Source organism: Corvus brachyrhynchos, unplaced genomic scaffold (assembly GCF_000691975.1).
Source record: "Corvus brachyrhynchos isolate BGI_N302 unplaced genomic scaffold, ASM69197v1 scaffold409, whole genome shotgun sequence".
Taxonomy (NCBI): Eukaryota; Metazoa; Chordata; class Aves; order Passeriformes; family Corvidae; genus Corvus; species Corvus brachyrhynchos.
The window spans coordinates 572,363-589,660 of record NW_008246059.1 but is presented as its reverse complement, the minus strand read 5'-3'; the positions used below and the strand labels follow the sequence as shown (position 1 = coordinate 589,660).

The window sequence follows — 17,298 nt, the reverse complement described above, 5'->3', positions numbered from 1 at the left end:
TGCTGAATGCATTCAGTGCTGTTTTCATTGCAGAAAAATTCCTTGCAGTAAATTATTACTGTCTTTCCTATGAAAAGCAGCTGTGTGAAACTGGCTCTCAGTGTGCACATACATAAACATCAGGTGTAAAAATACTGCTCTGCACTGCTCTGTGTGTCTTGGGGTCCAGATGCTTAGTTCTCTTGCTTTTTCTCTTCAGAGCTAAGCACATCTCCTGCCAGTATTCTGCTCCGTACAAATTTGGGAAACTTGTTGCCAAAGTACTCAAATTGTCCCTGCTCCAGGTGCATAATGAATTCCCTTGGGCTGTGCAACTGATCTGTAATGTCCTTATGTCTCCTAGTCAGACATAGTTCCTTTGGAAGACTGTGGTGTGAACTAAAGTTACAGCAGGATGTATGATAAGCACTTTAATTTGTGCATACTAAATTGAGTATATTTTCCTGTCTGAGGACATATGCAGTAATCCAAATATATTTAACCAGGAATTCCAAAAGATATGAGAGAAAGTAAATAAAACATTTCCGTTAAGGATGCCCATTTTAAATACTTTTATTGTCTAATATATTCTATATATCTCATTTGAAAGCACACCCCTTATCCCCAAACTCTGCCTCTTAAGTAAATAGTGTAAATTGACATAGGGGATATTTTAGTTCTTGTCTAAAATAGTGTTGTGTTCCTTTGCCATTTCATCCACTTTTTCAATATTGTTTCCCTCACTTATAAGATTACATCTACTGCTATAGAAGAATATTTATTTTTAAAAAATCAACAATCTACACAATTACTGTGCATCAAAATCTGATATTCTTACATAATTTAACTGGAAAAGTTTGTCTTGTTAGACACTATCTAGAAAACTGCAAGTCTGATTTCATCAATATATTAACATTATTAGAAGTGTGTTGATTCTTATGTTCATGAATACATTTGACATGAATACCTAATTAACAGGCACAAATTTCTAATTTTACCATTTGAAACAGAGTATCCTGAACTTCACAAAATTAAACGTGAACTTTCGTTGCTTCAGAAACTTTACAGTCTTTATAATACAGTTACTGCTAGTATCGACGGATACAATGAAATGCTTTGGAATGATTTAAATATTGAAAAAATTAACAGTGAACTTCTGGATTTTCAAAGCAAGTAAGTTGTTTTCTGTTGAAGTGCGTGCAATTTTTATTTCTAGCTCTGTTTTTTAATTAGCTTGTGAAAATTGCTCAGAGTGGCCAAAGAATGTTGGTCCATCTCAAGCTCAGACTTACTCAAGTGTTGGGCACAGCTGCACTGTGGTGCAACATGCAGCTGGTTCATGAGTCACTTCAGGCTTGTTGAGGTATATTGACGTGGTAGGCTGTAGCTTATTTAATAAATAAAGTGCACAAACCTGTGTCAAGGTGGTTGTAAGTATAAATAACTTTCATAGCTGATCTTATACAGTACCTTCTCCGTGATTTAGTTTACAGCTAATGAACTGTTAGTCTATGATATTAGGTGGGATTTTGAACCTACTGTTTACTTCTGCACATTTGTCTAAATTGTAATTGTTATTTCAAGAAGGGTAGCTAGCCACACTAAATTCTGAGGGGTTATTTATGAGGTTTGAGAGCAATAATGCTTTCCACAAAAAACTGACTGAACTTTTAGTCAATTATTTGAAAAAAACCCACCAACCAACCTCTTTAAAAATCAGAATAGTAAAAATTAATGTATGTGAAGTACATATATATATATGTATATAATATATATTTCTGCATTTGGAAAATTCAAGTCTTCATCTTGAATTTCAGGAGAATTTTGGAATCTGCATCATGATTTTTTTCTGTAGTTAATTATATTTTACTAGCTGTAGGACTTTTTATGCTTCCTTCTCCAGAACCCTGAAGGAAGCCATTGCACGGCAGTAGTTTTCATTTATGTGTTTCTCTTTGAACTTCATGTGTGACATTTTTGTTTTTCCTCTCAAGTGTCAAGCTATGTTTGGAGCAGGGTGACTACCAATAGGCAGTAAATGTTTTTTTTTTTTTGCAATAAATGTCTAACCCGGTACTATCCTTCTTTTGGCAGTCTGCTAGCATTATTGCATCGAGCAATGCTCTTTTAAGCCAGAGAAATTGAAACAATGTACAGAGGGTACTCTCAGAAATAGCTGAGATGGTATGCTGTGTTATGAAAGAAGCAAGAATGCTGGAAGTGCAATTACTGCTTTAGACTAATTGTAAAGATCTGCATAGTTCTTTAATGTAATTTTGTTTTGCTACCCCTTGTAACAATAGTAATATAATAGAAAACGTCTAATCATGGAAAAAAAAAATTAAAAAAGAAATAACTGTAGGTAAAAATAAATCCAATTAGAAAGAGATAAGAAGGACAAATATTTAGAGAGCATTATAGAAGTTTATAATAACAGTTGGAGAGAAGTTTCCCTTTATATTTTACTGTAATACAGTGTAAAGAGAATGTCCAGTAAGTTTAGGACAGAAATGTAAACCTGATCAACGGAGTAGTTTTTTAACATAGTGTGCAGCTCATGGAATTTGCTTTTAGAAGATATTACTGAGACTAAGGCAAAAGAAAAAGTTATTAGAATAAAAAAAAATAGCCATTTTCATTACCAAGTTAAGAGATCCCATTTCTAATAGCCATCCCCAGAGAAGTTTTTAAAGCCTTCTTGATACAAGACAGAGTATAAATTTTCCATTCTGCAGTGTTTTCCTCTGGCATATTTAATGCTATCTACTGTTGGATTCAAGATGAAGGGCTATAGCAGTTATTGTAGTGCCATGACAGTGTGCATATGTTCATCTGCCTCTTACTAGCAAGCAGTGAAGAATTTGCACATGTTCCAGCATTGTGTGACAGATCTGTCTGATTTTGAACTGTGAAAAACGGAGATTTTTTTGGAAGGAATTTGTCATTATGGGCAGGTTTTATGCAGCTTTTAGTTTCTGGAATTGAGCTGTAAGAGAACTGCTGTCAGTCTTCGGTCCATAGCTTTGGCAGACAAAAATTGGCATGACTGGTTTAGAAGCAAGAGGAGCTGTGACAATTCACAGTGCAAGAGGTTCTTTATTTTTAATTTCTTTTAATCTTAAATTGTGCATAAAGGAAAAATTTTGCTTTGAATATCTTTCATACAAACCAGGTATGAATTAAGACTTCTTTGATTGAAGCAGAAGTGTTTTTCTCTTTGAAAGTAGACTAGTTTTAGTTTAGGATATACTTTATTTTGCTTGGAAAAGTTATGTTTAATCCTTTTACTGCTTTTCAAAATCAGGTGCACTTACAAATTTTACTAAAACAATAACACTGCAGGAACTTAATTTCAGATATGGGTTTGTACATGAAATTAACTTCCTTTAATTCAAACTGAAATAGGATCCAAACCATTCTGGTGCAATTTGTGCTGTCTTTAGCAGTGTTTCATGCCTGCAGTCACAAATGACCCACCATACATAATATTGCCAGCTTGCAACTGGATTTTTATTTAGATTCTACTGGTCAACTCATTGAAAAATGGCAATATATTGTACTATTAAGTGGTGAATGGTGGTTATTAAGAATAAAATATTTTTTCTTTCTTTTTGTGCTTTTTAAAGAATCCGAAGGTTGCCAAAAGCATTGAAGGAATGGCAAGCTTTTCAAGACCTAAAAAAAAAAATTGATGACTTCACTGAGACCTGTCCTTTGCTTGAAATGATGAAAAACAAAGTATGTTCAGCATAATAATTTGGAGATAAGAGTCTCTTGAGAAACTCTAGTGAAGGCCATGCTATATGACTATAAGATGCTTTCCATAATTCTTTTTTATAGATAAAAGCAGCTGTATTTTTAGCAAAAAATCTAGTTAGGCTTAGTTATAGAAAAATAAAAGACTTTGTAATGTGATTAGAAGAACTACTAATGCTTTCAATGGAATGAAAATCAAGACTCTCCTATTTGTTTAACAGATGCAGTGGGAAAGTATGTGATCATTCTAGTCCTAAAATTAATACAATGTTAAAAACCCCATCCCTATGGACTTTTCTAGGCAATGTTCCCAAGACACTGGGAAAGAATTGAACAAGTAACTGGGCATCACTTTGATGTTGACTCTGAAAATTTTGCTTTAAAAAACGTAGTGGATGCCCCTTTATTAAAACATAAAGAAGATATTGAGGTACATGTACTTTCCTGTTTTGTTTTGTTTGTTTGGGGTTTTTTTTGGTAATTATTGACTTGTGATCTGGGAGTCTGTGCTTTTGAAATCCTGTTTCTAGTCAGCTTTGTAGCATTAAAAAAAAAATGTTTCAGTTGAAGAATTCCTTTGAAAAAGTGGGGTTTGGTATTGGCACTGATGGTTAGTTTATTTCCCTTTTATTTAGGAGAAGATTTAAATATGTACACAGTATTACACTAATCTTTCCATAGGAGGACTTCTGTTGGTTTAAGAGTAGTGTGATTCTGTCATGCTTCTTATTTAGGGTCTGCCTGCTTATATATTCTTTTCTTCCCTTTAAATTTGTAACCAGAGAGAAGAAAATAGCTGATGTAAGATTGATCCTGTTAAATGCTAAAAATCCTTGGAACACAGTAGAAGTGGAGGATATGGGAATAAAGGAGAATGAGGTTGTTTTGTATTTCAAAAGTGACTCTTCACAAGAGCACAGATAGATGAGAAGGCATAGGGAGTGTGCACAAGCTACAAAGCTATTGTCTCCTCAGTTTTGGGGACAGTCGTTACCTAGCAAGTGCCTTGGCTTCATGCTTGTTACCTTTTACAAGAACAAAGCATAGCTAAAACTAAAGAAGTAAAACCCCAACAGTTTCTAACTTCAGTTCTGTGGTCACTTAGCTAAATCTGTATTCCTTCTATAGTAGTGACCTGTTTTGTCTTGTTCCACAAATGAGCATTTTTAAGGGAAAACCATGAAATCAAACCTCTGCTGTACCCAATTCCCAGAAAAGAATTTAAGCCTTGTGAACGGTTCATAGTTCGAGCCTTACACTCCAGAAAACACTTTAAACCTGTGATAGAATCCGATGTACTCCTGAACCGGAATTTGGGATCCAGTCTGAGTATTTGATCCTTTTCTCTCTGATGCAATAACCAGCTCTATGACAGTCCTGTCCTCACTGTCTTCAAGAAGTAGCAGACAGTTATGTTGTCTCTCTACATGCTGTTTTGGGAATATTTATTGGTTTTGATTGGTAATGTTTATTTTCTTTAAACCCCTCTGCCAGTTTATTTGATTTCAAATATTAATATGTACTGAGAGGAAAAATCTTCCTGCAGATTCACTGACTCAGTGAATTTCGTGTGTATAAGGTGCTAGTAGTGAAGATGGAGTATAGCCCATAAAATGTACCTGTTACAAGTAGTACTAGAATATAATCTTGTTTGAAATATAGTAACTTTGAGGTGTTTTGATGTGTATTTTCATTAGCTTGAACTCACACTGAGATCTGGATCAATCCAATACATTTTAATAGTCTTTATAAGTGTGCTTTATAATAGTCTTAGAGGAATGTAATTTACTATTTTAATTTTATGCAGGATATCTGCATTGGTGCTGTCAAAGAAAAGGATATTGAAGCAAAATTGCAGCATGTCATCAGTGAATGGAATGCTCATACTTTCAGTTTTGGCCAATTCAAAACTCGAGGAGAGCTTCTTCTGAAAGGATCAGATATATCAGAGAAAGTAGCTTTGGTGGAAGACAGCCTCATGATACTGGGGTCACTCATGATCAACCGGTACAAGACGACGTAGTAAATGCATATATTGTGTAAATCTAATCACCCCCCAGAGAAAACAATTATCATCTTCAGTTCTTCCCTTTGATTCATGTTCATGCAGGTATAATGCACCATTTAAGCCCACTATACAACAATGGGTTCAGAAGCTGACCAATACTGCAGAGATAATTGAAAACTGGATTACTGTACAAAACCTCTGGATTTACCTTGAAGCTGTGTTTGTTGGTGGAGACATTGCAAAACAATTACCTCAGGTATATTGCTTTATAATAACAATATATTGTACCAGGAAATTAGCCACATCATGGGTGGTTTTTTGCCTGCATAGTTTATTTTGAGTGCATATAATTCATATAAGATTTGTGGGCTGTGCATATGCAATTCAGAAGAAGCTTTGCCAAACTAGAATCTGTCTAGTTAAATTGCTTAGAACTTGGTGAAACCTACAGGAACACAACTGTTTGTAATTCAAGCTCAAATGTTCCTGCTTGCAATATTAGTGGGTTAGTACACTTAATGGCACGAAACTGATTTATCGCTTTTGCCATATGTACAAATATCTCTTTCTTCCCGTGTGCACACGTTTATAGGCTGTAAGCTGTAATAACGGAATGACAGATTTTGTATATGAATTCTGTACTTGCTAGGACTCAGTTTAATGAAGTCCCACAGAGAGATGCTGCCAGGCTTGGGAACTGTATGTGTGCTAATCTGTGTGAACCATTGCAACCTCTTCAAAAGGCAGTGATGACCTTTCAAGGCAGCAGCTGCACAAGAGTTAAGGAATGAACTGAGCAGGAGAGAAATAGCAGAAAAAAAATCATTCTTTTTGCTGTGTCTGCTAATGAGGGGTTTTCATGTAGTTCTAATACACCACAGTTCAGTTGCTCTGGATCAAATGGTAATTTAACAAAACAGCTATTAACGGGAAATTATTAGATATTAATTTATTTCAGGCCACATATTTTATAATTGAAGCCTTGCAATAACCCAAATTAAGATTAATTTTTGTAAGTTAAATAAAGCTTTCTTAATTGTTGTTTAGATAACAATTTTTTTTTTTTAGTTCATGAGATATATTTATGTTGTTAATGTTTATTAGAGAGTTAATAAACAGCTTTTGCAGATTAAAAAAAGCTGCTAAAGCTACTTCTTCCAAGGATGACAGATACGTGAACCAATGTTCTGGAAAAAACAAATGTAGTGGCTGTTTTTAAAGAAGGAGGAGAAGGAACAGCTTGGTGGAGGAGTAATGAGGAGTGGGGCTTAATTGCAATTTCTGGATGAATACTGCCACAAGTAACTGTTAGCATCTGGAAATTAGCAAGGAGATTAATAATGTTCATTCAACGTGAATTTGTTAGGAGCAAAACATGCTGAACAAATCTAATTTATTTTTAGGGTGGGCAAGGGGCTTTGTGGATAGAGGAAAAACACTAATTGCCATACATTGTGGTAGGCTTTTGCCATTGTCTCTGATAGTACTACCAGAAAATGAATTTTAGCTTGCTGGTTTGTAAAATGCAGAAGAGTAGAATGCATAAGCATCAATAACTAATAACTAGAATATTGTACCTGGTTTTGGCCAAAGAAACACACAGACAAATTTGAGAGAGCACAGAAGAGGGTGGTAAGAATGAGGAACTATCCAGGAAGGATGAGGCACAATAAAAGATTCAACAAACTAGACTTGTTTGGCTTGAGGAAAAGGAAAAACTGAAGAGAAGATGCGATAAGCTTTTTTAAATATAAGGGTTGTTCTCAACAGGAAGAAAAAACCCATGTTCTCAGTGTCTGATTAAGTTTAGATATTAAAAGAGAGTCACCAGTGTCAAAGATTGCCTGGACAGGCTTCTAAATCTCCATCACTGAGCATCACTAAACATGAGACAGATAGATATTTTGGGTATGATCCTGCCTTGTGACAGACAAATTGCTTTGGATATTCTTCTAGCTCTCAGGCGATTTATGATTTCATTAACATTTCATTTGTTTTAGGTGAAGAAAGAGTTTTTAATGTAAATATACCCAGTGTATAAAAATATTTTTCAGCTCCCAGTCTGAGATTTTTTCTCTGTTCACCTGCAACACTTGTAATGTACAAATGTAGCAGCTTCAGACTGTGTATACTGGTTTTGTTCCTCAAGTATTGCTGCTAACAGCTTACATGACTTTGTGTATTGCTGTTAGGAAGGCTATAATTTCTGAGGAAGCTGCTTTTTGAGTTTTCTCATGTGTGTTGGAATCCTTTTTTGTGGACAATTTTGGTGCCCAACATGAAGTAAAACATTTCCGGAGCTTTCCCATTGTACTCTTTCTCCTGCAATTTGAAATCTGGTCAATAATAAGCATGCCTATAAATATTCATATGTTAGTCCTGTAAAGAAGACTTGAGCAGCAAGGGCAATATTAAACTGCTACCTTGTCTGACAGAATTATTTAATTTTTAGAATATGAAAAACAAGAAGAAAAGCTAAGGCATTTATCATGTATTTCAGGAAGCCAGAAGATTTCAGAACATTGATAAATCGTGGCAGAGAATTATGCAGAGAGCCCATGAAACATCAAACATTGTGCAGTGCTGTGTTGGAGATGAGACTTTGGCACAGCTGTTACCACATTTGCTGGAACAGTTGGAAATCTGTCAGAAATCATTGACTGGCTATTTGGAAAAAAAGCGGTTAATATTTCCAAGATTTTTTTTTGTATCTGACCCTGCTCTTCTGGAAATCCTTGGTCAAGCATCTGATTCTCACACTATTCAGGTACAAGTAATATAGCAACAGTGTTCTTATGGTTGATATTACTAAGTGAGGACCATGGAGGATTTTGTTGTTTATTTGAGAGAATTTCTTTCACTTATGGAAAGATTTATGGACTATTCTAATACAGCATTTAAAGACCAAGTGGCAATGCCATATCAGATCAGTTTATGGAGGGTTTTTTTTCTGATTCTCTTGTAGGCACATTTATTAAGTTTGTTTGACAATGTTAACCGAGTGGGATTTCATGAAAAAAACTACGACCAGATTTTACTGTTTGAATCTCAAGAAGGAGAACAGGTCAATATTATTGAACCAGTTTTAGCTCAGGTAATGAAAGTATATATTGCAGTTTTTCATTACTTGATTTAAAGTAGATTTATGTTTTAGAGGCCAACAGTATTGCATCATGCTGTTATTTGACTAGCTGAATGAAAACCTCCCAATGTGAACAGCAAGAGCAAAAAGTAGAAAGGACAGGACATTTGTGTCAGTTTGTAACGATTGCTTTACCTGTTTTCTCAGCAGTAGTGCTGTGAAGTGCCAAATCCATCACATACCTCTAGAAGGGCAGTGGAGCAGAAAGTGGAAAGGAATCTTTTAAAAATCAGGGAATAACAAATATGGAAATGGGATTACGAATGATTGGGAAAAAAGTCACGTAGAACTCTTGCTCCTTGTGAATTATTTATAAACTAATTCTTTAAAAGTACTTTCTTGTTTATTTCAGGGCAGTGTGGAATTCTGGTTAGGTCAGCTGCTGAATGGGATTAGGAAAACAATCCACACCATCATTAGACAGGCATCAATGGCCATTAATGATTCAGAATTTAAGATGTATGACTTTCAGGCAATGTTTCCTGCACAAATAGGACTTCTGGGAATTCAAATTATCTGGACCAGAGATGCAGAGAAGGCACTGAACAGTACCAAAACTGACAAAAAGGTAGTATTTAATGAATCTTTGGGGATTTATTAGAAGCATTGCTTGTAACAGTACATATTGTGAAAAGTTAAAAGTAACATGTAGGAAAAAGCACAAAGTACTAGTTAATTAACCAGAATTACAAATAAGCTAACGGGAAAACAGAATAATAAAAAATGTGTTAAGAAGTCACTCCTCCTCATTATCCCCCAGCATGTGCTTTAGAGTTGTTCCTAATCCTGTGATTTTCTCTGTTGTTTTGTTAGTGCAGTCATCTTGGGAAGGGACAGTTTCTTAATCTGGGAATATGGGAAATCTTATCCTGTTACTTACACAAAATCAAATTTGGAAAGAAATAAGAACTCCCGAACTTTGGGGAAGTAACTGTGCTTTGTGGACATTGGTCTACTCTATCCAAATGTATTATATCCTTCAGATGATGAGCTCTTTTTTGGGGAAGGGGAAGAATAGAAACCATTTCAGGAGGTGTTGGTTTAATCTCAAACATGTGGAGAAGATGCCGTTAGCAACCAAGGTGTTATTACTAACAGTGAATCTATGAAGGAGGAAGGGGAGGATGTGAACTAAAGGGTTGCAAACTACCATTTATCAGGAACATACAGTGAGATTGAACAAAGAACAAGTAACAACATCCTACCACAAAAGTAAATGGAGGGCAACTGTACCATGCTGTACTTCGATACTGCATGAAAGCAAGGGCTTAGACTATAGAGAGAACCATTTACTGCTACTTTTTCTGCAGTGTTCAAAATTTAAAAACGGCATAAACCTGCTTTTAGTCCACTCCAGCTCATAGAATAACTAGGCGCAAAGGTTCTTTTGCATTAGCAAGAAAACAACTTTTGTGGTTGTTTGGGCTGAACTGCATGTGTGTGTTTGGGGGGGCTGTGGAGGTTATTTAATTCTCTGTTAGTTTTAACAGAGTTTTTAGCATTTTTTTCCTCAGCAAACCATGTGAGTTGTAGACTCTGCATGTATTTACAGAAAGCTAGTGTGATTGTTCTCTCACACATTTGGAAAAGAAGTATAAATGAGCTGCTCTTTCTTAAATCTCAGTGTTTTTTGTTGTGTAGCAGGAGCATCACTGACAGAGGCTGATGCTGTTTACGTAAGTCAGTATTGTATTGTTGGTTTTGTATTTTGTGGAACTTTGTAACAGATTTGGTACCACAAAACAAATTAGTATTTTAGCATGAGCATCTAAAATTATACTACATTTTCTCCCTCCTCTGGTTAAAGGACGTCACAGATCTTCAGGTTCTTGTTCCCCCTAAAGAGTAGATACAGCTTGGGCTGATCTATAATACCCAAAATCATTGACTGATGGCTCTGAATATATGCAGGGATGCAGTCAGCTGAAAATGTAATGTATAGTAGAAGGAGCAAGAGTCTTGGAATAAAATCTTACAGTGTGACCTGTTTATCTAGATATAACCTTATTGTACTCTGTTGGGTAAGAATGTGTGGATACAATATTGCTGTTAGCAAGGAATTTTCCTGCTTCTTTCTAAGCTGTGAGATACTTTTCTCTCTCACGAAGATATTTGCAGAAGTTCTGTAAACAATGAACACCTATGACCTTGTAGAGCTTTGTTTATGGTACAGTAGAAAAATATTTTGACAATGGATATTTAGGATTTTAGCCAATCACCCCAGGGGGGTGGCTGATCCTTTGTCCAATTAGACTATGAAGAAAAAATTCTATAAAAGAGTTTGTAAAATAATTAAATAAATCAATCTTGCTGCACAATTCCTGCCTGCTGGATCTTCTCTCCTCCTCCCTACGGCTGCTGGACACAGTAATATTTTACGGTGTTAATAAGAATGTATGAATGGAAAGCAGCCTGCAAATCCAAGTTTAGGATTCCAAGCCTAATAAATACAAAGCAGAATATGGACATTATAAGCCTGGATGTTTTCAAAATTTTTTTTGTTTTTTATTTTTTAATTCTAAATACTGGAAGAACAAATGGTGTTCGTATTAATATGATCATTCTTGCTTGTGTAAAAGGTAATGCACACAACAAATCAGAAGTTCTTGGAACTTTTAAATGATTTGATTGACATGACAACACACAATCTGACAAGAATGGAGCGCACAAAATATGAAACTTTAATCACCATTCATGTGCACCAGAAGGATATCTTTGATGATTTGGTAAGTTTTGGAAAATCTTCAAGGGGCTTTCTGTATGTTAGGTCTCGTACATATAAAAAAATTATAAGCAGATCTTAGAATCTATTCTCTTTGAGTATCTCTGACATGACTGCTGTGATAGAGCATATCAGATTTATTCTGATTTAATATAGATGTCATGCAGTGAGAAGGGTGAATTATATAGGTGTGCTCATAGGTTTAGACTTCAGTTCTTAAAATGGTTGTTTATACTTATCATGCACAAATTCACTGTGAGCAAAAAAGTTTAGCTTTTAAAATTAACCTATCTTCTCAACTTGAAGATTTAATGCATTGATTGAAATGTAAATGTAGAAAATCTCCCTTTAGTATTCCCATCAATCTTGTGATTTCTAACCCAACCTATGTGTTGATGTAAGGTAATAATTATTCAAAGATAAAAGCCGTGAGGCTTCAATATTTGAAGAGGGTAGCAACAATAAATACGACAGATATTTTAATTTTTTTTATAACTGAGTTGCCTCAGACTTCCTTTAGATAAGTATGTTGAATAAATGAAAGCATAATTATAAAAATGGAAGTAAAATAACTTCCAAAGGGCTTGAATGATGCAATTCATTCAATAATTCAATAATGCAATACTGCATTGCTTAATTTATGCATATATGTTAGGAAGATAAAAATCCAGTTCATGTGTAAAGAAAAATAGAAAATAATAAGGAAAAGTACTGAACTCTAGAAAGGAAACTACTGGCTTCTAAGATAAGTGTGGGGTTTTATCCTCTGCCTGTAATTTTTAATTTATCTTCATAACTATTTCCTTAATTAATTTAATGTCACATTGTAATAAAATTATGTAAAATTGGTTAAATTTAAAGGTCCTGTATATGAAATAAAAAGTCAGGAGCAAGTCCAAAACTGGGGAGAGGGTTCTTAAGTGGTATATGTAATAATATCCTTCTCTCTTAAAACATTCTATTCTCTGCTGAACACATCCTTTTGTGATTGAGATAAAGGAGAGGGAAGTGGCTGAGGTTCCAGAACCTCCTCTTCACCTTACACCATGTTTTCAAGGCCAATAACCAGGGCAACGTGGTTATTGTAAGAGGCCAGTGATTTTGAGATCCAGCGCCAATAATAATGAAACAAGATCTATTAATTACCACAAGTCTAAATATGTGCCTGGCAAGTTCATACTGAGAAACACAACCCAAATAAACAAGGACATAGATGTCTATACAATGTGTTCAAGTATTGTCCACAATTTGGTATTTCTGTGAGTAATGGTGCAGATGCCATGCAGGACAGACAGTATTGTTAATTTTTTATGTTTTCCATGACTTTTTCAATATCTCTGTAAGACACAATTCATAATCTCTGTGCAAAATTCAGAGGAAAATCAAAGTGGACAGAAGTTTCAGAGCATGTCATAGAGACAGGTTTGAAAAGATAATTCTGGATATCTTGACTCCTGACAGATTTTGTGCTCATTCTTCAAGGTAATGAATTTATATGAAGTAGGCCTTTTTTTCCTGTACTGATTCATTTCTGCGTTAATGATCTTTCTTTTCCATGATAGGTCCGCATGAACATTAAATCTCCGTCCGATTTTGAATGGCAAAAACAGTCTCGATTTTATTTTCTGGAAGACTTGGATAAATGCATTATCAAAATCACTGATGTAGAGTTCACCTACTGCAATGAATACTTAGGGTGTACAGACAGGCTTGTTATAACTCCCTTAACTGACAGGTATTTATAAAAGAAATGAAGTGAATAGTATTGGAGCTAAGATTTGATTCCTTTGACTTAATTCTTTTAACTTTCACGAGCCAGAATTACTTAGGTTGCACTATAGTGCTGCAATATCGCTGGTGAACAGCAGAGGCCAGTGCTTATATATTCAGCTATTGAAAGCAGGTTGAATTTGAGTGTTTGCTTGAGCGTTGTGATTGGCGTTGAAAAACTTACTTGTTCTCAAGATAAATGCACCTGAACACCATACACTTCACCAGCCTAAACAGAGTCAATCTAAGCACCAATATATTGCTGCCTTCAATAAGCAAGTAGTTGCATGAGAATTTGGTATTACAGCAAGTGATTAATTTGAAGTCACCCTGTAGGAAAAAGCAGTAACACAGGACATACCATTGGATAACTAGCACAAGTATGGTTTTAAGCAAGGCCTATGGGGAACTGCAGGACTATAAACATAGAAAAACTCTGAGGGCAAACATAAGGAGAACTTTTTATTGCTGGAATGTTAGTTACACAGCACAGTACCATTAGATGCCTATTTTCCTGAAGTACTTGGTTAGTCCAGGCAAGAGACAGATGTATTTGCTATGCCAGAGCTTGTTCTTTTATATGTGGATATGAATGTCAAAATACTTTGCATGGTAGATCATTTATAGGATCATAGCATTATAGGGTGTTTTAGATTGGGTGGTTTGGAGGGCTTCAAAGATCATCTGGTTCCAACCCCCTTAGGTTGGGACATTTCCCAGTAGACCAGTTTGCTAAAAACCCCATCTAGAGTTAATTTTGGAATTTTCTTTGCATTGTCTGTGCTACTAGCTTTTATTTACTAATGAAAATTCAGATTTTTTCCTGAAAAAAAATTACTCCCTGTGAGCTATTTAAGAAAGCCAGACCCCTGCGTGTGGATACCTGGCTTTTAATAAATAACACACATCTCCCAAATTCTATGTTATGCACTACTGTTCCTATGTTAGACAGAGGTTTGTTTGCAGCAGTACACATGCACTTGATAAGTGGCTATGGTTGCACTACCACACTGACGATATTTTTGCCCACCAGGAGAGCCAATATCAAGAAAATGTTGTCGTTCAAAATTTATTCACAGAATTGAAAATCCAACATGGTCATGGCACCAAGCCTGCCAGTGTTCAAAAGGTGTTTGGACAATGCTTTCAGGCATGTGGTGTGGTTTGTCCTGTGCAGAGGCAGGAATTGGACTAGAACTGGACATTGGATATATTATGATTCTACAACTGCTGTGTCACACGAGATTGAAAATTAGCACAGGGTGACATGGTTGAAGAAAGCAAGCCTTTTAAATGAGTTTAAACTATAATAATAATAATAATAATAATAATAACCACAATGACAGAGAGAACAGGCATATCTCTCTTTGGACAACCCTGGAAAAGCCTAATGAAGCTGCAGGGATTGGAGGCTGTCCACTATCATGTTGAAAGGGTATTTGAAGAAGACGTGTTTCCTAGTGTTAGCATGGGAAACTTATGTACCTAAGCAATGTTGCACAACAACAGGTTTTATTCCCTTTGTGGGCTTTTTCCATTTTAATATTTGTAATACTGCTATGTGGAGTTGTCTGAGCTTCTGAAAATTTTCAGGTAATGGTGTCTTTGTTCTCTTAATCAGTTTGGAGTCAAATGCTGTTTAGCTAATGATTTCACGTTCAGAGAGATTCCCTAAGCACATTATGAATACACACAGTTGGTAGTACATTGCATGATGATAATGGCACTGAAACTGAATGCTCCTACACTTCATATCAGACACAGTCCATGTCATGGCATACACCAAAAATGAAATGGAAGGTCTATATAAAACTTGTGCTGTGTATTCAGTTTGTCCTTACCTCATTTTCAATAGCAACATTGTTAGGGAGTGCTATTTTTCATGTGTTAAATGACTGCCTGTTAACTGATCACTGAGTAATAAGATGATAAAGCATTCTTACTGCTATATTAGAAGGAGTATTCTGTTGTTTCATAAGAAGTCATATTAGGTGCTATCATTTGGGTTTTTTTCCAGTGCCCATTTTATCTCCCCACATATATAATAAAGCTATTGAGTTTCACAGTGCAGAAATGTGTTTGCTGTGATTTTTGACCATTGGAGACTAGAGCAACAGGCTTTCTACACCCTTCAGTAACCTCCAGACCATTGGGGGAGGCTGAGACTTAAACCTGAGGATCTCAAGCCAGGATGGAGACTGAAGCAGAAGATGATCATAGGACTCATGGATTCCTTCTCTTTCTCCATTGCCCATTGCAATCTTCCCTCTCATCCATTACCCTCCTGGAACTCAAAGACCTCATGTGACTGGCAGCAATGCTATGGTTTGGCTGCTACAGAAATGTCAAGAACAGGAGGTGCTTTCATGCTCTGTGCCTTCCTACTGCCAGATCAGAGAGCCCATCTTGAATGCTCTGAGGAGAGAGTAGGAGGGAGGGGGAAAAGGCAGAAATCCAGTGGCTCTGGGTGCTGCAGAAAGAGGTTAAGTCACGGAGGAAGGGTGTATAGTAGTCTGAAAAAATCACAATACTATAGTATTTTGGTATTCAGCATTTAGAATTAGCCTGTGGATTTCCTGGGCTGTTGCAGTCATGGCTGTGCTGGATGAATGCTTTTCTGCAGGTCAAGCAAAGTTGGTCCTGGTAACTCAGCTGCACAGTGTGCAAAGAGGGTGACTGAGGACTCACCGTATGGAAGTACAACCACTTCTGCCCCCTTCCCCAGCTCTGGATAATATAACTGTTGTGGTTGCATTGATGGACCTCAAGTAATTAATGGAAGGAAAAGATTCACAGATCTGTTTGTTCTGTCTTTAGGTGTTACATCACTCTGGCACAGGCCCTGGGCCTGAGTATGGGTGGTGCACCAGCAGGACCTGCCGGGACAGGGAAGACAGAGACAACTAAAGACATGGGCAAATGCCTGGGAAAGTATGTTGTTGTTTTCAATTGTTCAGACCAAATGGACTACAGAGGACTTGGTCGTATTTATAAAGGTAAGAAAGTATCTCCTTTGTTCATTTTAGAGTCATAAACTTTTGTCCCTTCAGTAGTGAGTTAGCAATGATTTGGAGGGCATTTTCATTCCGTTTCCTCTTCTTTCCAGGCACTCATCAACTTTACCTGATATTTGATTTTATTTGATTTTTCCCCTTTTTTTCCTGCATGCTTTCCAGTATTTTTTTCTGTTCAAATATTATTGGATGGTGTTTCCTATGTATGTCTACTTTTCCTTTTCCCTTTTAATCCTACTGGTTTTTTAATGCCTCTATCCCACCCATCTCATGTGGAGAGGATTTATATTTATTATTTGCCAGATTTGTGTTGAACAAGACAATCAAATGTGAAGCTTAATGATATCGTGCAAGGCAGGGAAATATGCAAAATGTTGCAGTGTCTCATTTCAAACCCTGGGACTCTCTTGAGACCAGGAAAATGAGACAGTGGTCAAATTCTGATAACTCTTCATGATAAACAAAGCTTTGAATTTAGTTTTGCAAAAAGTGATTAGTGATCCCAAATGTGTAGGCTCCATGATAATGGTCTGTTTTCTTGTGTATAGCTGCATTTATATGTGGACTGACAGACCACAGAATGTCACCATTTTCTGTGAGTGGTGAGCTTTTAACTCTAACATAAGGTATCATAAACAAAATTTTCACAGTTGTAATAAAGCTAAAATATAATCTGGGGGTAATATTTAGTTTTAATTAAGAAGCCAACAAAGCTGGCCACGATTTTTTAAACAGAGGAACATTTCTGAGCTAGAGACTGAACCACCTATGCATGTGAATACCTTCAGTTAAGGTCACAAGTTTCTCAAAGCACCTCTTGTAACCCCCACAGCTTTCGGCCAACTTTTGATTGCACATCTTCTATCATGTGTGCAGACCTTTAGTGTCAGAGGTTTATTTTGCTCAC

At 36.1% G+C, this 17,298-nt stretch overlaps 1 protein-coding gene across 1 annotated transcript in view; it reads left to right on the top strand.

Moving 5' to 3' along the window:
* Positions 1 to 17,298, top strand: part of LOC103623566 (dynein heavy chain 5, axonemal) — a 152,347-nt gene that overhangs the window by 35,281 nt on the left and 99,768 nt on the right. Inside the window, exons 31-41 of the mRNA XM_017746168.1 lie at positions 990 to 1,152; positions 3,606 to 3,717; positions 4,037 to 4,165; positions 5,543 to 5,742; positions 5,846 to 5,999; positions 8,244 to 8,510; positions 8,709 to 8,837; positions 9,238 to 9,453; positions 11,465 to 11,611; positions 13,170 to 13,342; positions 16,195 to 16,373. Coding sequence (XP_017601657.1) covers positions 990 to 1,152; positions 3,606 to 3,717; positions 4,037 to 4,165; positions 5,543 to 5,742; positions 5,846 to 5,999; positions 8,244 to 8,510; positions 8,709 to 8,837; positions 9,238 to 9,453; positions 11,465 to 11,611; positions 13,170 to 13,342; positions 16,195 to 16,373 — 1,869 coding nt within the window. The remainder of the gene's footprint in view (positions 1 to 989; positions 1,153 to 3,605; positions 3,718 to 4,036; positions 4,166 to 5,542; positions 5,743 to 5,845; positions 6,000 to 8,243; positions 8,511 to 8,708; positions 8,838 to 9,237; positions 9,454 to 11,464; positions 11,612 to 13,169; positions 13,343 to 16,194; positions 16,374 to 17,298) is intronic.